General features: G+C 33.7%; 1 protein-coding gene and 1 long non-coding RNA gene across 2 annotated transcripts in view; one reads left to right on the forward strand and one right to left on the reverse strand.

Annotated features, from left to right (window-relative positions):
* The window catches only part of LOC105736897 (uncharacterized), an 84,061-nt gene extending 70,620 nt beyond the window's left edge, over window positions 1–13,441 (reverse strand). Inside the window, exons 1-2 of the long non-coding RNA XR_015292448.1 lie at window positions 12,479–13,441; window positions 7,774–7,858 (exon numbers count right to left, since the gene is read on the reverse strand). This is a non-coding gene — a long non-coding RNA (uncharacterized LOC105736897). The remainder of the gene's footprint in view (window positions 1–7,773; window positions 7,859–12,478) is intronic.
* On the forward strand, window positions 13,367–19,794 carry LOC100870486 (polycomb group protein Pc). The gene is made up of 5 exons (XM_003698831.4): window positions 13,367–13,504; window positions 15,001–15,044; window positions 15,121–15,244; window positions 15,643–16,056; window positions 16,279–19,794. The coding sequence occupies exons 1-5, from the start codon at window positions 13,445–13,447 to the stop codon at window positions 16,900–16,902; spliced, it is 1,266 nt and encodes a 421-aa protein (XP_003698879.1). The 5' UTR covers window positions 13,367–13,444; the 3' UTR covers window positions 16,903–19,794.
* Window positions 19,795–20,889: the final 1,095 nt, after the last annotated feature.

Consider the following 20,889-nt stretch of genomic DNA (forward strand, 5'->3'; position numbering starts at 1 on the left):
GGTGGGTGGTTTACACCCCGGCAAGCAGAGAAGTAAAACGAAGTAACAGGTGAACAGAGGATGCGGATCTGTCCTCTCTTCACCGAATTTCCCAATTTGTTATCTTCTTGTTTCTTTTTTTCTTTTTTTTTTTTTTTTTTTTTTTTTTTTTCCTTAACGTAATATTTGTTAACGAGCTTTGATCTTTCTCTCTCCGTGCACAAACTCCCCGAATGAGAACGATCGCTTCCTTTTTTTCGAAGAGATAATTCGAGGGAAGGAGAGACGAAGAAAAGTAAATACGAACGGACAGAGAGTATCGATCTATCCTTGCGGAGAATATTTGTTTAACGTAACGTAATTAGATATTTGTTGAGCGAATATGAAGGGATTTTTACGCGCGTGGAGAAAAGGCGAGGGAATACGAAAGGGATTTTCTGGAAGCGCGAATTCGTGGTGGCGGTAATTCGTTCGAAACAGGTTCTACCGTGCACCGGGGCAAAGAAACGAGCACGAGGGAATGATCGGCGGTCTCGTAAACGCATCCGCGAAACGGAAGAAAGAGAGAGGGGCAACGAGGGGCTTGATATATCTTCCAGTGGAAGCATCTCTCCGTGAAACGCCAAAGATGAGCGTACGCCGAAGATCCTCATCATTCTTCGCGAATACTCGATTCATCAGACCCAACTTCTTTCGTACATGTGTTTCAATATTCCGGATTAAACCGATTGATTAATCCTTATGCGTTGTTTCGATCCAATCGCCGAGAGATTTTCGCGAGGTATCTTTTCGGTTTGGAGAAGGAAAAAAAAAAAGATCGTTCAATCGTGATTTCTTCCGATTCAATTTCGTTTCGCGTTGAAACGAGAACGAGTTAGCATCGTGTGTTTAAAGTGTTAACCGTAAAAAAAAAAAAAAAAAAAAAAAAAAGAGTCAACTCATTAAACCGAGAACGAGAAACTCGTTTTACCTTATTCTTCCTCTTTTGGGTGCAAAATATTTTTGGAGTCGGTCAATGAACCGATTAAAAAACGAAAATTGCGTAGACAAATCAACAAATCGAACTTCTAACCTAGGAAAATATTTATACGCATCAAAGATTTTCTAATTCTCGTTGCAGCAGAAGAAAAGTCGAGGTGTCGAGGAGAACGAGATCGAGGATGAAACACTCGCGCAAGCCAAAATCGATATATGTAACGTTCTATTGAGGAAAAAAAAAATCTTATCAAAGATTGGACAAAGTGCAAGGAAAACGCAAAAGTTTGGAAAGAAGGAGCGGCGAAGAAGAACGATCGTGGACGTATTCGGCCAATCGAGATCCCGGAAAAATAGTAATCCGATCGAATTTCACGGGTGGTCTCGATCGAAACCGATGATTTCACCTCGAGATATCGATACTAACGTCGAGGTCGTCGAGTCTCGTGCCGTGGAAAGTTCCACTTGGCTCGAGAGAGGCAGGAAACCTGCGCAGACGCGGTACGCGATTTCGTTCGTCCGCGCGCAGACCGAAACCCGCTAATTAATATCTCAGCTTCTAAATAAGATATCGGGATGATTCTTTCACGGACAGATTCCTTATCGTTTCGCCGTCTTATATTTCAAATTTCATCGAAATCGGTTGAGAATGATAAAAGTTAGAACGATTTTCTGGAAAGCCCTCTTCCACGCCCGTTCCCTCGGGAAATATCAATTTTTCTCGACGACTGTCGATTCTAACCTATTCTTTGCGCCTTTTTAATCATCGGTGCGATCGCGCCTCCACGATATAAGGAATAATTAGCGGAGGAATGAAAAATTAAAGGTTAGGGGGAAAGACGTTGGTAGACGTTTCGACGAGACACGATTTTGATCGAGAATGAAACGAGACAAAGTTTCGATCAATTGTTGAAACTTAGACTCGTTGCTTGTTTATATTTAAGGAGAACGTAAATCGAAGAGTAACGCGGATTCCGTTGGGGAACAAAAGGAGGGTGTGGCGGATTTACGCGAGTTTACGAGTCGAAATCGAAAATAGAACGGCCCATAAAGACGGGCACGCTTCGCGGCCACTAGGATATGTGAAAACCGAAGACACAGAGAGTGTCCAAGATTTGTCAATCGAAAATTCCACGATGCGAATTCCTCCATGGCTAGTCTTTCTTTCTTCATCAAATGCAAAATGAAGAAATTGTAATATTGTAATAAGATTGAAACATTCGTCGATTATCGTTACAATCTCGACTTTCCTGCGTATTTGAGAATAACAATAGATTGAGAAAATTATTATTTCTCGAAAGAGAATAAAATAAGAAAATAAGATCTGAAAGAGAAGAGAAATTTTTTTCGGGAAAAATCCCGAAGAATCTACCGTAAATTTTATATTTAACCATTTTATGTTCTTTCGTAATTCTTCTAACAATCGAATCAAAGATCTCGATATGATTAGCCAATCGTTTATTTCATCTAAAAAGAAAAAAAAAAAAGATAACGTTGCTTGAATAGTTAAAGAAAAGAAAATAATAATAAAGATCGTTTCGATTCAATTCAATACCTCGTAATAATTCGTATTCGCTTAACTTGTCCAGTTAAGTTCAAATTAAATGTCGTAGAAACACGTTAGAAAAATTCCGATGGCCGAAAGCCAAATGGAAAATTTCCGAGTCTCTCGGAGATATTAAAATTAACGTTGGTCGACGTACAACGTTTAATGTTCAAAGCGTTTTGAAGAAAGAGCCATTAGCCTCCATTTCCATCCTTGATGGAAAATAATACGTTTATCCCGCTTTGTTTGTATCATTCGTGTTAAAAAGTTTACGAAGAATTTATCAAGAGAGCTCGTCAAGAGAAAAAGATGTTGTTCTCAATTTCCACAACTTTGACGAGCAACGAATTTATCGATCAAAGATGTAATAATTTCTTAATTGGATGGCAGATATAATATGGTATGTAAATTATAGGAATAAATCGTGACAAAAGTTTAAAATTTCGAGTTAAGCGAGGGAAATTTGTAAAAAAAATCTTTCGATCCCTCCCCAGGAAAAGCACATTTGAAGAGAGAAAAAGAAGGGAGAAAATGGGGGTGGAGGATAAGGGAATAGAGAAAGCAGCTTCGGCCGATCTACCACATTCGTGTCGGGACGAGTGGTCGAGGGAAGGCCCCGGACAAGCTGGCAAGCTAACAAAATGGTAGGGCCCAGCAGGCCGGACTCAAAATCGAGCAACAAGTTGCAGGCCGCCTCTGACTCCTATAGGGTGGGCCAAAAATAAACCGAGGATATCTTGTTTCCGTGAAAGGAGCTGGGAAAATTTGTAACAGAACACGCAGGTAGATATGGTCCTTCGTCATCCTTTTTACCGTATCTTTTGCGTATATTTTTATCATCCTTTCGTAGAAAATTCTCGAGAAAGGATCGAAATAATACAACGGAAAATTTTCCTAATTTATATTTTAAATGTGAGAAAATGAAAGTAGCCGAAAGAGTGGATGTAAGAATCGGAAAAATTGTGTAAACTTGACGAAGAAGAAGCGCGGAACGATGAACACGGAAAAGTATGATATAAAAATTTCAAACATCGAAGCAATAAGTAGGATGAAAATAATTCCATTTTGAATCTAACAACAGTTACATTGAAACTAATCGAGGATTGTTATCCATAATAATACGTTAAATTCAATAATTTACTCCCTATCGATCTATATCGGTATAAATTATAGCACGCATAAAATGGCCGGGTATAATAATCTCTCGGATTAACAGATGCAATTTGACGAAGATCACGCGAAATCACGGTTTCCATCGAATCGAATGGGATGATTTGATTGAACGAACAACCGTGGCCACCGTATTCGTTACAAAATAGGTCATATAATTCGACTAAACATTGGCAACGTTTCGCCATCTATCTAATTACCGATATCATCTGTCGATCGTACGTGGATAGAATTAATGGACGATATCGAGGGAAAACACGTGAAACCAGCATCGGTTGGCGTTCATCGCCGCCCATGAAAATCTAGTTTATAATTGAATAATGATCGTGCCAATTAGCGGCACGTCCGATGAATATACGTATCGGGCAACGATCACTGAATCCGATATCACCTCTATGAACCGGTATATAATCGAATTTTTCATGCTTCACGGAAGCGGGAAAATTTCCTCTCGTGCCGAACAACTTTGCACCAAATGCGCAAGCAAATGTAACAAATTGTAAATTTGTTGATTCAATGATCATTCTTCGATCACGTTGTAAAAGTAATAATATACGTCGGAAGAAATCTTATTATAAAACGTCTACTTTGAAGAATAATCGAAATTATTTTTTTTTTCGAAGCGTTTTAATCTCATTTTCGAGTATTTCATCCCATAGATCCGATATTGCTTTCGTGAATAGGTATAATCGAATTTTCCATATTTTACGTGCGCCACGAAAAATTTTCTCTCGAATCGTACGAGGACATCGACGAGTAGCGGTTTCATTTCAGTTTTTACAAATCGGAATAGGGATAAATCTAAACAAAATAATTCGAATAAATTTACGTTTCTGCTTGTGAAAATTTTCGCGAAAGAAAAAAAAATGAACCAAAATTCCATTCTAATTTTTCTTGACTCGATGAAAAACGATTATATAGACGATTATATTATACGAAAAGTGCGAGTTTATCTTAGAAAAAGATTGATTTTTTTTTCTCGTTCGATCGGTGAGACGAAGCATGCTTGAAAATCGAACGAGTGCCGACACTTTGATCGAGATACGATATCTATCGCGTACATTGTCTCTGTTTATCATCGGCCAACACGCGCGGTCGCTCGTGCGATGAAAAGGAACGTCCTCGTCGTCTTCCCACGCGTTATCGCGCGACTCCAACACTCGAGCCAACGACCGTTTTTGACGACGCGACGTTAAATTTTGGTCGGAGCACCGGTTGCCAAACAGAAGACTCTCGATACTCGTTTTCAGGTAGTAACTCGGGTGTGTTACGATTACGGTAGAACTCGACATAGATATCTGATACGTGTCGAGGAACAAACGATCTTCCACGATTTTTCATTCGAAGAGTGAATTTCGAGTGGAAAATGGTGAATTTCGAAAATTTCGATTCTCGGCTATTCTTGGGATTAAATTATTCACTTATTTTTTTCCAGTTTCATATTTTTTAATGGAGAATCGCGAACATTTACGTTTAAAAGTTTTTGAACGGATAACTTAATTGGAAAATGACGATGGAATACAATGGAAAAGTTTAAAAGAAATATTTGGCTGAATCAAAACGTTGACTAAAAGTTAATCGAAAGGAAACATCCTTAAAAAAGAAATTGTTAATTAATTTAACAATATAACTTATATTACACTTGTGAATAATAAAATAAAAGTTTTAATGATATTATAGGTAATCTAAAGAACATAATGCGATTAAAAATTTGAAATAATACTCGAGCGTTTAATGAATGAAACCGATTATTATAGGATTTAAATTTTCTTAGAAGTATCTTTAATCAAAAATAAACGATCGAAAAGAGAAAAGTTTGTAAAGGAAATAACATAATTAAGAGTGATTCGCGATTAAATATGATTTACTTATTAAAATTCTTAAAAACTGCGAATTTTGGTTTATCTTTAACATTGACGCCCATATAACGATCAGAGAAGTTGTATATGCACTTTATGCGCCATTATAACCGGTATTACGTAATTTCTGAGTAGCCAGCGTATCTTTATTACATCCTCGCGTTACTAGATGAAACGATACTTTAACGATCAGCGAAAAATAGCTTTCCATTTAACCTTTTAGCCACTTCGATTCAGAATATTTCATGCGCGCTATATCATAAGATCGTATGCGAATCTTGCAACACGGTAATTTAAAACAACACGGTAATCGAACTGAATATTGAGACCAATTGAGGGAATCGTAATAATAAAGTATTTAACTTAATTTGTACCTACCTATATGAAATTGCTGTACCAATAATATTCTTATATTCTTCCTACGATGAAAATTAAGTAATCTTAAGTAAAGATGAAAGTGTTCGTTAAACTTAAACTTAAAATTAACGATCTAAATACGAATAAAAGTATGTTACATCTATCTATCCATTTTAAATAATGATAATCAAATTTTAAAATACAAAGATTGTATGGACATAAAAGTATAATCGCAATCAAAGACTAGACATTAAAATTTCCTTTTAGAAAATTCTTTTCCGCAAAATTCATCACGCCAAACACATCGAGACGAGCCTTGAATTACAATTTTATAACACTATATCTATATCTATATTACATCGTATCAGGAATTAGGAGAAAATTAGTGAGAAAAATAACGCGCGCGTTATTTCCTTTCCCCAAAATTCCCCAAATTTTCCCCCAAAACACGGTCGAAACGAACGTGCTCAATCGTTCTCAAAATCGTTCGTTCCTAGGCAAAAAGAAAAAGGAAAATCTTCGATGCATCATTCCTTTTGCAAAATTTGATGGAAAATAGAAAATACGAACGTACCAAAATACAAAATCGTTCGTTTCGAAGCGAACGACCAAGCAAAAAGATACTCGTTCGCCGTTACCTAATCAGTGGAGGCTCTCGAGCGTCGAGAAGTTTTTCACTGGTACTCGCGCGAACGCAAACGCGCGCGCGCATGTGCATGTGTAAGCAGTATACGTGGGAGTCGCGGCGTTCCGCGTGAGCCAGCGGAGCGCACTTAAGCGCCGTGAGACGAGTTCACGCGATAACACGGGCCCGATAACGGGCGACATACACTCGCTTTGCCCGTAACATCGTACCGATTTGCAATATACACGTGCATAAGCGCACGTTCGCGAATTAAATCTGTTGTATACCGATAGATATGTATAGAATATGGGAGATAAAGAGGAATGATGTAACGATTATAGGAGACTGTCGGCGCGATAATCTAGTAATTGTACTCAAACTAGAATTGAAACGAGTGGCGGAGGAATTTGGTCTCGATATGTTCATTTCGTTTGTTTTCGTTGTGTAATGGCGATCAAAAGGACAGAGAAAATTAACAGAGAAATGTGCAATAAAGTAAATAATTTGGTAAAAATAAAATCATGTATATATGCGCGAAATATATGCATGAAAAATTCGTTTTCGATTAATGTTTTTTGCAGATTATATTATTTATATATCCTGTATTTAGTTCTAGTATTCGATGGAGCAAATTAACAAGATCCGGATTAAAAATTGATAAAACGCTACTTTATCAATTTGAATATTTGAATATTTTAACATAAGAACAGAGATCTGAAAATATAACTTAACATTTTTAGTTCGATTTTCGTTTCACGATCATACGAAGAAACGTAAATTTCGTTAAATTACGTTAAATTTCTCCCACTGACAATATATTATATCATTAACCTTAAATCGCACGATATTTAAATTTTGTACAGGATAAAGTAACGAAATTATTTAATCTCATGTTTTTTTTTTTTTTTTTTTTTACAATTTCAAACTATGAATTTTAAGTCTTTTGATTATTGATGTTACTATTAGGGAATTTTTTTTTAAATAATTAAATAATATTCTTTTACTAAAGTATGTAATTTTTCATTCAAACTCTGTATTATTATAGATACCTACGTAGTCATTTTATTAGAATTTTGACTCCTTAGGATTCATGTAAAAAGTGATTTGAACAATAAAATTAATTGAGGGATGTCTATAAGCTCGTCATGCTTATGCACAAGGCCTAATGCGTCCATCTGTATAAAGAGCGGCACATTGCACCAAGCCTATACAGCGCGGATTTCCGCTGCTGAATTAATAATCGACTTTACATAGGTACTTACACGTCTACCGGATCTCTACGTGCATACATGCTTGACAAATCACCGGTGAAGGTACCTAGCGCAAGTCATCCATACGAAAAACTGCCTGAAAATAAAGAAAATAGGGTTTAAAATTGATGATGGTATTACGTCTAGACAGTGATGAATTAGAAATGATAAGAACCGTGATAAAAAGAACCATGCAGAAATTTATCATAAGCATTTTTTACTGAATTGATAAATAAGTACTAGATAGATAATTATTGCACTAGCAATTGTGAAAGTAACTTAATTAGAAAATCTAGTAAAAGGAAATTTATGATTCTGTGGATTAATGTGTCATTAACGATTCACACCAGTGATATAAAATAATAAAATCAAATATAATAATATATTATAATTTATCTATCTACCTTGACTTATTTAAAATAGAGGAAAATTTTAAAAGGTAAACAATTTTTTCTATACGTGCTACATCTATATATAATAAAAAATAAAAAAATTCTACCTAATCAAATCGCAAATTAACAATGTTCAAAAATAAAAAGATTTGTTAAAAAATTTTTGAAAATTCTGATAATTGCGGATAAGAATTGCTTGTTTAATACGCGAATTGATTTATTTTATTTTATAACTGACATTTTTGTGATATTCTACGCTATATTCCATCAACACGGATGGATATTAAATATGTGCAAATTTTATAAAGATTATAACTAGCATGTTTCCGTTATAAATTCTCGATTAATCCAACGAAACGACAAAAGAATACGATATTGGTCAAAAATATTTATGAATAAAATAAGATTTAAAAATTCATAGAATAGAGAATAAAAGATAAATCAAATTTCTATTGTTGAATGATCTACATGAAAATTAAAAAAATTAAAAACAACTGTAAAGAAAAAAATAGTAAAATTATAAGAACTAATTTTCATGAATATTAAAAACGATCGATAATGATAATAATCGATCGTTAAATAAAAATATCGATTACATCGATAATGAGTTTTTGTTGAACATAATCGAATTGTTATAAACAATTGTTGTAATCTCTTACTTATAAAAATTATAAAATGCATATATTGTCTTCGAAAGAAGTGATAATTCGATTGTATATGAACTATAGGAAATTTTTCAATGATTTTCGTTTCACGATTGTTTGAAAATTAAAAAATGCTTTAGAATTCTATTAATAACGTCTTAGAAGAAAATGACAATAATATAATGATGACGAATAACATAATAATTACGTTTTTAATTTTCAAATTGATTTCGTACAAGTTTTCAGATATGCTAACCTAAAACATCGATTATTTTGACAACATTTTGTCGAATAGCGATGAATCTTATATAAGCAAATATGACAAATGATAAAGAAAGATATAGGAAAAGTTTTACCTTAATATTATAAATCGATTCCGAATTATTAAATACTCACTTTTTCTACCAGACGACTATTCGATTCTAATGGATCTCTCTCGAATGTTCGTGCACGTCGAAACTGTTTGAATGCACACTGAACCATAGTTTCGTACACAATACACTATAAAATGTAAATTGTCTAATTTCATTATATCAATTTCGATATTTATTAATTAGTTATCAATTAAGTAAATTAAACAATCACTAAATGTAAAATTGCACAATAAACTACTTTGATAAAATTAAGATGGCTGCCTTGTCACGAACCTGCAAGTCAATCGATAATCGATTTCTTACTACCGAATGCTATTAATCGATAATGACAACGATATGAAGATGGTAGATTAAAAAGTCGATATATGAAATGTATCTATCGATTGTCATATTTATTCAATAATAAATTATTATTTGTAATAATAATTATTTCTAACAGATAACCTATACGGTATTAAACTAATATAAAATAATGAAATTATCATGAATATGTAAAATATTGTTCAATCTTACGTGTGCTATGATTACCAACGATTCCATGCAACGTTACCATGCTTATTTTTCTATAATTTTTAAAACTTCCGATTAATTTTGTGATATTTATAATCGATAATCTCTAATTCGATATTTTGAACAATATATATCGTGCATATTATATTTAAGCATATTCCTTTTTCTTATATATGATGATGAATATATCATTGTTTTTTGCGTACATCCTTATAAATATTATCTCTTAACCTATACATGACTTTTTTTAACCTCAAACTATAGTTCACGAACACAAGATCTAGACATAAACATGGTACAATAAAGATATATGGCAATATGATTGTATTCTTGAAAGACATATAAGTCATAGAAATGATTTCGATATTCGATAAAAGACTTTTTAACCAACACGACGTACTATTCGATTTAGATCCACAAAGAACGCGCCACGCCCTGCTTTCGACGTTGCCGTGTCCGCGATGGACGGCCCGCATAATGAGAAACACGAATCAGTGGCCTCATCGTTCTCCCGTATCTTTGGTCGCGTGCGCTGCGGCTACGTGCGCGTTTGCCCTTGCTTATCGCGTTCTTGCGCAGCTTTAATTAGCTAGCCGCCATCTCTTGGTCACTACTGTATTTTTACGTATCCTCTCATTCTTATTATTTATTTTGTTCATATCCCTTTATTTATAACCATAAGGATCGTATAGTGATTTCAAATTATACATGTAACTTATGCGAATTAGATGATCCATAGAATATATTTGTCAAGATCGCTATTGTATGTACATATATTACGATTACGCAATTAGTACTAAATTCTAAAATTAAATTAAAATCATCTTTCATCTTTAATTTATCATAGATCATCATACAAATGAACAGTAACAAATCTAAAAATTTCGCGTTTGAACTACATTAAAATCTAAAAAAATTTGAAATTACTTTAAATAAATTTCTTTAAACGATATTCAAGATTAACGAAGTTACTTTAAAAATGTGAAGTAACAACAATGATGACAAAGAACAAAGAAGAATATTGCTTATGCAAAGGAAAAAAGAAAAAGGAGGGGACGTGCCATAAGCTGCGTACCCGCGGTACGCCATCTATATTGGCTTTGTGTATTCCATGGTTGCGCAATAGCGCGCGACTTGAGAAAGCCGATCGCGCGACGCACGTTGGTATTTTTGCTTTTGTGTATCGGTCATAGGGTTGCGTACAACACTTCGTACAACAATTGATTGCTCTTCAAAGGGAGGCGAAACTCAAATCAGATGGGAAAAGAGAGAAGGGGAAAAACGAAGTCGTAAAAGAGGGTACGCAACACCCATCCCGCCAACAAGCCGCCTGAACAAGGGCACAGAGACGGATTACGAACATTTCAACCAGACAGAGTGAAGGGAGAAGGGTGCAGAGATGGAGGGAGGGCGGAAGATGTAGACAAAGAGACGAAGAAAGGGGAAAGGTGCATGCGATGAGAAAGGGTGGGGAAGAGGAAAGGAAAGGAAGATCGGTCTCTTGGTGCAGAGTGTAGTGGTTATAAAGAGAAGCGGCATCGCTGCACGGCTACTTGGCTCTCCAGGGCCAGGATATTTCAATACCAACGGTGGTCGGCCACCGCCGACGTGGCTATGGAGAGGGGAAATGCTTGTGACGATGTGCGCTCGTACAATATATATATATATATGTAAATGTATATATATATATACTTCTCCTTGTGCCCCTCACCCACGTGCCCGCCCTACGCGACAGCATATACGCGATATATACGGCTTTACACACCCGTGGGCGTTAAAGAGAAAGAAGGAAAGACAGAGAACGAGATATGACCGGTGGCACGGTAGTGCTCCGCTATTCGGGTTTCCTGCACAAGGGGAAGAGTGCTGGAGAGGGAGAGAATTTGCTGTCTCTGTTTTAACATACACAGAGGGGGAAAGTTGCGGCAAAACGGAAAGGCTGTTGTCGAGGGGAATACAGGGACGCGCGCGGTACGGCAATGGGGACCTCGAACTGAACCGTCGACCGACGATTGTCCGTGAGCCCGCCTTCTGGACGAGTCGAGGGGAATGGACGTGGGCTGTGCCACTCGTCGATTGGTCGCCGTGCTGTGCGGGGTTAGAAGCATTGGTGGCGCTTCGAGAATCCCACCAATCGAGCGCCACTATCGTGGCTTTTTTATCCTGCTATTTACGCCGAAGGACGGAGAAGAGCAGGCTCCCCCATCTAACTCTCTCACTCCTTTTCTATCTCTCTCCTTTTCCTTCGCTCAACCGCTCTCCCTGTGTGTTCGTCGACACAGGAGAGGACACTCTCATTTCGGGATCCGTTGAGGTTGCACACGTTTTCACATACAGCGCCGCCCGTTTATTGCGACGCGCTATATTCTACGTCGATTTTATTCGATACGGTGTGTTATCGTTACAACGAGTTTGCGATTTTGTTAGATAATCCGATTTAAACGTCTGTTTACTGTAAAAGCATCGTATGCGACAGCCGAAGCCGTGCGGTAGTGTTATGTAGTGTGACAGTACGTCGCAAGAGGATACAGTGTTGTCAAATCGTGGGCGCGAATACAGCAAAAGCGGTATCTCGACTTGTGAAATATCGTAATTAAACTATAAGTGTGTTTTTATAAAGACACAGTGACTGACTTATTCAAATTGTAATATTAAGTGATAAATATAACGACGACATAGTAGATTTTTAACTTTATCGTATAATACGCTAGTGACATTTGGTGCGGTGCTATCGACGAAATAGAGTTGGCAACGTTGCATCGACTACTCTCATACACAAATATACGCATACACGTACCTAGAAGGGAACTTGGGGTGGCTGGCTAGCAGGCAGGCGGCAGGCAGGCAAGCAGGCAGGCAGCTTTCTTGTTCCGAGGACGGCGCTCCTGGTCGTGCCGTCTCTCTTTTCTACCTCCATTGCGCTTGCTCTTTTCTCCCTCTTCTCCCTGCCCCTCTCGTCCTCGGTCACTCAATCACACTCTCCTCCTTTTGCTTTCTCTCTTTCTCTCTCTCATGTGCGGCGCACGTACCGTTGAGAGTTTCTCCCTTCCCCTTCGATACTCTTTCTCTACCGTTACCCCCTCCCCTTCTAACCTCGAGCGGGTCGGGCGAGTCCACTAAGCTTGCGAGGGGAGTTCGGCAGACCTCGGCTCTAGTCGGCCTCGATCCGCAGAATGTGCTAGACGCTGTGAGTCGATCGCTCCAGTTTTTAAATATTTGCATATAAAGAGACTGTAGAGCGTTCACGGGGCTTGAAAACGGTTTTCCGCACTTCGTACGCGGATCCACAAGTTGCTAGTGCCTATATCGACGTTAATTTTCACCATCAGTTTGGGACGCACTCGATCAGCGTATATCCGTACGACGGCCATGTTTGGTGTTTACGAGGTGAGGGGGAATTGCTGACGTCACGAACCCCGATCTTGCACGAAGGGAGCAGCAACACCAGCAGAAGCAGAAAACGTGTTGCCGGCCAACACAGACACCAAATCTAACACAACTTCGAAATAAAACGAAACGTAGTCGAGTATCTCGAGTGCTCGACGAATATCGTACACAAGATTATTGTGCGTGAACACACGAAGAAGAAACTCAGGCGCGCAAACTGTGCCGCTTGAAATTCCCTTTCCGATGGGACGCGCGTTTTTTGTGTTTACATATGGTGTTACATTACTCAGTGGTGTATCTCAGTGACACGCATCACTTTCTTATTGGATATATTAACAACTTTCATACGCATCTAAAGAACAAGGATTAAAACATCATGGATCTAGGTGACAGAGTTTACGCTGCGGAACGGATTACGAAGAAGAGGGAAAAGCGGGTAAGTAAGAGAACTGCGAACCGGCAGATAGCGCCACTATATGGAATCTGTTTGTCTATGCGCCGTTGCCGGTTCCTCCCCTCTTCATGATCTTTCTCTTTCCCACTATCATTCCGACAATTTTGCCCCTCCCGTAGCGATTTCTATCGTGTATGATGCTCTCGATATCTCTCTTTGAACTCGACAAAACGTTTTATTGATATATAATCATTTAACGTAAAATATATTTATTTTTTTTTTTTATATTCTATTGTAAACAAAATCTTAAAAATCTATTTTAGTTCATTTATTTATGTGTTTAAGATTATAAGTTCTATATTTTCTATAAGAATACATTTATAAAAATATTATATTTATTTTTCCGTCAAAAATTTTTAAATTATCATATTTTACATGATTAATAATTTTGATTTATTACCGCATCAATCTTTATAGTAATATATTTTAAAACAGTCACAACTTATACAAGAATTTATACGTTTTTACCATACCGGTAATCTTCGGAGTAAAGTAACGATACTGGTTGAGATTGGCAACGTTGTAAATCGACATAAAACACGCGAGACTTCTCAGCTGCGAACGGCTCATGCGCGATAAACCGACGTGTCCTATACCTGCACAGTTATGTCATTGTTTTTCAACTGTCACACTGGCTGCGCACCTCGATCGGTCGGCATGCTTTCGTTCGTTGGCCGACGGCCAATAGGTGAGTCGTATGAGCAGTTCTCGTGGAAGTCAACACCGCCCGTTTTATCGACCGTACGCTCGTACGAGATAGATTCGAAAATCCGTTGTTTGACGCAGACGCGCGAAATGGATCTTTGCGATCAACCACATTTCAATATCGTAATCAACGAGGACTGGCGCCAAGAGTTTTTTTATCAGTAAACGAAATAGAATAAAATTATAAACTTGTTTTTTATTTTAAATCCTCGTTACATTTATATATATCAAATATCTATAATTTTATTTATTTAATATAACTTTATAAATTAATTTCCATTTGTATTTTCTTAAAAATTACAAAAATCATCTAGATTTCGAACATTGCTATCAAATGTTAAGAATTTTCTTCTTTTTGCCGGATACTTTTTACTGAGAAATAAAGAGACGATTTAAAAGATTTATTGATATATGTTATGATTGATATTTTAATATTTCAATATTAAATGATATTTAAAAAAAAAGAAATAAAAAAATATATATCTTTTTCGAATTCTTAGATCTTTATTTTATAGAAATTTTTTATATTTGCATAATATGATGACAGATGAAAAATATAATAAAAATGTTCAAATTTTTATGACAAATTAATGAAACGTGTTTATATTTATATTATTATTTATTTAATAATAAATTTTCATAAATTTAAAAAGAATATGTTAAATATTACGAAAAAAAATATTATATATAATTGTCAAATTTAATTTTCATATTTATTAGTTTCTTGCGTAAATATTTTTTTGTAACTATAAATCATTTTTGTTTTTTTATAGGGTAAAGTAGAATATTTCGTAAAGTGGAAGGGATGGAGCAAAAAGTAAGTGAAAAATAAAACCGATAAATATTATGAGGTTCCTTCAAATAAATTAAGAATATGATTTTTCTCTTTACAGATACAACACATGGGAACCAGAAGAGAATATTTTAGACGTCAGATTAATCGAATTATACGAAGAAAGTCAAAAAGGTGGAGATGTAACTACAAGAAGACCTAGACGGAGGGATACTAGATATAGTGTAAATAATTATTCATATTTCTCTAAAAAAAAATAGTATTATTTTCAATTTTAATTTTAATTTAAAATATTTCCATGTAATATGTATATACCTATTATATCTATATATTTTTCTTCACTATAAGTGATTATTTTTTAAATTTTGGATCAAATGAAATACGTTATTAAAAATTAAATTTATATTGAATATTATATTAATTTATATTGAATTTTTTAAATTTTGAATCAAATGAAATAAAATTATTAAGTATTAAATTTATATTGAATAATATTACATTCTTAAATTTTTTAAAATTAAATAATAAGTTTTATTATTTTCAACAACATTTAACAATTTTTGAAGAATAATATGATAATATATATAAACGTTATGAAATTAAACATTTCCTCGTATATCAGGAACATGTTTTGGCCAACATGGTTGTTGAAGAAGAACCAGGTGGAGACGAGAGAGTCGGAGAAGATAGTCAAGACGAGTCGACTACTGGTAGCACTTCTGCTCCTCGTCTAAATCCCGTTGCACCTGATGAAGACACGCTTCCGAGTTCCCTCGACGGGCACGAATCGCCCACAGCTCCAGAATTATCGGCATCCGCTTTCAGTGTCGATTCAGATAGTTCCAATAGCAGTGTAGATAGTCCTCTATTGCCAAGGAGAGAACCGAGTGGTACAAAAAGAAAAGCTGAAGTTCTTAGCAAAGAATCGGGAAAAATCGGTGTTACTATTACTACAAGTCCAAGTGGAAGTCCTCCACCAAATAAGATTCCTCGACTATTGCCATTAAAGAGTAATCCAACATCTCCCTCTTACCACGTAAGTATTCATTCACATTCCTAAATTGTTGTTAATCGTTGTCAATTTATTCTCTGTAATAATCGCTTAAAAATTTTTGATTTTAAAATGATCATTAAAATGCATGTTGTATAATAATGTTTATTTTTGAAAACATTGAAATTTTGAAACTTCATTTATAATAAAAATTATAATAAAAAAATTAACTTTATAATAATTAAGATATTCTAAATTTCATTTCAGAGTCACAAAGTTAACGGTAGAAGGCCATCATCATCGAGTGTGAAGTCGACACCAGAAGAACCGCTACCAGCAATGCCAACAACGCCAGCTCCTGCAGTGCAAGAGAAAAAGCGTGCCGAAGCCGATGTGCCTCATGGTCCTCCACCCTCGTTGCCGCGTGCACCACCCGCACCTTTATCTCCTCAAATAGATACTCCTCTGGAACAGCCTACTAAAAAGAGGCACTTGTCCGATCAAAAACAAGAAAAGTCGAACGGAGCTGTGGCGGTAGATACAAATGGTCATAAATCACCCAGTCCTACGGATTCATACACGAATAACAACAGGTTATCGACCGTTGTTAATGGGCATCATAGTCATAATAATAATAATAACCACACCAACAATAATAACAACAATAATAATAATAATACATCGAGCGTAAAACAAACAGAAATTACGAAAACAGACATGTATATTCCTCTCTCGAGTCCTGGTACGGATTATTGGCACGCAAGGAATCCAGTTGCCGATCAAGTGTTCATTACAGACGTGACGGTGAATTTAAAGACCGTTACCATCAGGGAGTGTAAGACTGAAAAAGGATTCTTCCGGGAGAGAGATCCGAAGAGCGATATCTATTAACAAGTTCTGAATAAGGACGCTTTATTGTGAATTTCTAATATTGAACCACGCTTGTAAATATAAATTATTTTCACACGTTGAAGTGTAGAGCCGAAGATGGTTATATATATATATATATGTAATCATATATTATGTGACGATATTGAGCTATACATATATAAGAACGTTTTTCTAAAGAAGTAAAACGGATTTTTTTGTGGTTACGAAGAAGATCAAAGTTATGTGTAAATTATGACAAAATTTATTAATTCGCAGTTTCTGGTATATTATGTATTCTGAACGAAGTTCCAAGAACTTTCAGAAGCAAAAAATATGAGAACCTAAAATTCAATATTATGGATACGATATCCTGTGAATTTTATTGCAAACAAAATTGAATAGTCAGATTTCCAGTATGTTGAGTGAAAAATTGTGTGATTATCAATGAATAAAAGATAGTAAGACTATCATCATGCGACAACCTTATGCAAAAGAATAACGGTACGTCATGAGTCGCTGTCACGTCGTGATATATACTTGTACATTTTTTAAAACGCTTGATAGTCCGTAAATCTCTGTTTTAAAACAGAGAAAAATGCAAAAAGATCTGAACGAAACATTTTAGAAGATAAATACATTTTCTCATTGATTGCATTTTCGCTTGTATTAGAACTCTGCAGAAATAATGGTATACCTTGTAAATTAGTTGATTTCAAATTTTACTATGATAAAATAGTACAGATCTGGAAAGAAATATTTTTCTAATTCGTTTTTAGAATAATCAAAGCAGCTTCGTAGAAGCGATTTAAGAAAATATGAAAAAAAATTTTTCGAGTATGGGATTGAAAAAAAAGAACTGTTATCTTAATAACATATTTCTCAGCATTATGATATTATATTATATTTAACGATGAATATTATTCTGATTTTTTTCTCTTTTTCTTAGCAAATAATATTGTGTCACAAAAAAAGAAACAAGTTTATTACGTTTTATTATTTATTTATAGATTTTAAATTTATAGAGACATAAACGCATTACATTGATTTTTTTCAAGTTATAGCATCACAGATATACACACATGCAATTCAATACATATTGATAAACAAATTGAAAAAGAGAAGAAAAACGATGTACGTTTACCATATACGTACAATATAATATAGACGATCATTTTATTATAATCTCTATAACGTGTTCTATATCGGTTATCGGAGTTTTTGTTACGAATCGATGAAGTATTGTTTAAATGTGTTAGCTGTTGCATTTTTTTATACTGTCAAATGTGTTTTCTTCTTTTTTCTTTTTTTTCCTCTTATTCGAATTTAAGGACTGACTGCGCATCATACGTTTTTACGCGTGCGACATTTAATTCCAACGATATATATGTGTATATATATATATATACACACATATATATATATATATATATATATATATATATATCGAGAAGTATTTATGCATATCCTTGCGAAAGCGCCATTTTATTTTTTAAGATAGGTTGTCGACATGTATTCACCAAATAGAGATGTTCCTACCTCGAAAACGGTCATCCTGAACAGAGAATTGAGTACAACAACCAAATTCTAACAATTTTTATCCAAATTAATTAATGTCGCTAAACTTTTTCAAATATCATGATTTACTTTTTTTATTTTTTACTATTTACTTTATTTTATTTTTTTTTTCTCCTTTTTTTCAACAATTTCCACCGTACAATTGGCGCGCGTATGCACCAATTTCAGAACCAGTAAATCCGTGATATAATTATATAACCGTAAAACTTAAAAGGAAAAAATCATATACGTTGCTTATTTATTGTAACTAATATAAAGAAAGAAAAGTTTTTAGGTTTTTATATTCTTAGTATAGTATTATTAGAGACTATGTGCACGATATGTCCCATTTGACGAAAAACGAGCCTCGTTCGAACAAGTTTTCTTTAATATTATTATTATTATTATTATTATTATTATTATAATTTAAAAAGTTTTATTAATTATTTAGAACAACTTGATACATCTCTGCAACGAATGTTAAATATTTAATATCAATATTTTATTCTTTCCCTAATTGTATAATCTATTTCCAACAGAAATAGGGAATGATAATTTTTATTTTTGATAATTTTATCTTTTTAAATAAGAAATAAAATGGGACTAATTGTGTACAATTAAGTCGCGTGATTCCCTTACAATTTCTATTGTAAAGGATTTAAATAAACGTTTATTAAATTGTTGTGTAATCCAATTGTGTAAACCAACACATTCTGTATATTAAGAGAGAAATATTCTGTAAAAATTGTAAATAGTCGGACATTTACAACTCTATGATAATAGAGTAAGAAAAGAATGAGTGAGAATGAAAGAGAACTCGTAGCTTTAGACCTTTCAGTTATCGTAATTGTAAATAGAAAACAAAAGCAAAAACCCCTTTAAGTTGTAAATGTAAAATCGCAAACTGCAGGTCTAGAGAATCCTTTTTAGCTTTAGAGACTTTGAGATAGACTGCGCGTACCTTTAACATTGTTTCTGTACTTATAGAATATTCAGACTCTACTTATAATAATTAAAAAAAAAAAAAAAAAATACACATACACATTCACGGAAAAAGAAAGAAAGTGAAAGAGCGATTACGCAGGCATATACGATATATGAACCCCGGTAGTACCAAATTCTAAACGGCAATTTTAGTTCTGTCTGGTACAGATTCCTTATATTTCAATAAAATCTTTATTTGAATTTTTGCTCGCGTGCAGTACTTGTTTTCCATCCACTCAAAGCCGAATAATCTATGCGCTTTATTTATTAATGCAGTTTCTAATCTGATCTGTTTTTCTCTCTTTTTCTAAGTTTTCATTTATGTTATTATAATATGTAAAGTTAAGGGAGAATAAAGCAACAGTTACTCGAAAATATTTTTTTGAACAGAGTATATTATGTTTAATACTAATATGATCAGTATTTTATTACATACTTTTTTTTTTCTTTTTTTTTATTAACATAAAAATATTAGATAAATAATATTTATTACTAATATTTTATAAATAACATGAATGTAAATAGAAATTCAAAAAAATAGATTACACGTATTAATTATTTATTAATTTTGTATTTTTAATTAATACCGATAGAATTGATAAATAACTAACTTATCAATGTATAAATTTTCTACTTCTTAAAAATAGATAAACTGTTTTATCAATATAAGATATCATTATAAACATATATAAATATATCGGTTGTTGTTATTCAAGAAGTTAATTACACAAGATATAAATTTATAATAATTTATTAATTAACTATAATATTACAGATAAGTTTATGATAGTATACATAATATATAAAAGTATTTTCGAAACAATAAATTTTAATAAATTAAAAATAGTAAATTATTTCTAATTTAATAAATGATAATTTATAATAAATTATTATATCAATAAATTTTAAAATTAATAAAATATTAGAATATTAAAAATTATAACATTTATATTTCACATTTTAAAATATATGGTAGAAATCTATAAATAATTACTTATATCGTTATCGATAAGTCAGTATGTAATTTTACCATCAAAATACTGTTACTGAATGAAAGAAAATCAATTTTGCCACAATTTTGCCATTGCATTATCATTTAGACACATCAAATATTCTATTTTTTAAAGTTGCATACAAATTTTGTATTTCAAACACAAAATTATATACATTATTATTTCAAATGAATGAAAAACTGTTATTGTACATCACTATGCTGTTTACTATCAGTAAGTCACATATTTTTTTATCTTTTCTTAATCACAAATAAATTTAGAAAAAAAGCAGAAAAAAAATATTAAAAATTTATAGGAATTATAAGGATATAAAAAAAATTAAGAATTGAAAATTAGTGTTTTTTTTTTTTTTTTTTTTTTTTTAGAATTTATGTTGCTTTAGGATTTCAAGAGATGGCGCTAATTATTTATTCTTATTCTATTTTATCTTTCTTTCATTCATTGTCTTTTATCTTTA

The sequence above is a fragment of the Apis florea genome, unplaced genomic scaffold (assembly GCF_048593485.1).
Source record: "Apis florea isolate Af1SG1 unplaced genomic scaffold, ASM4859348v1 contig_3158_pilon, whole genome shotgun sequence".
Classification (NCBI taxonomy): domain Eukaryota; kingdom Metazoa; phylum Arthropoda; class Insecta; order Hymenoptera; family Apidae; genus Apis; species Apis florea.

Excerpts from the sequence above, each read along its gene's own strand:
- LOC100870486 (XM_003698831.4), top strand. The coding sequence starts at position 13,445 with ATGGATCTAGGTGACAGAGTTTACGCTGCGGAACGGATTACGAAGAAG. Across the intron at positions 13,505-15,000 it reads CGAAGAAGAGGGAAAAGCGG|GGTAAAGTAGAATATTTCGT; the intron begins GTAAGTAAGAGA and ends GTTTTTTTATAG. Across the intron at positions 15,045-15,120 it reads TGGAAGGGATGGAGCAAAAA|ATACAACACATGGGAACCAG; the intron begins GTAAGTGAAAAA and ends TTCTCTTTACAG.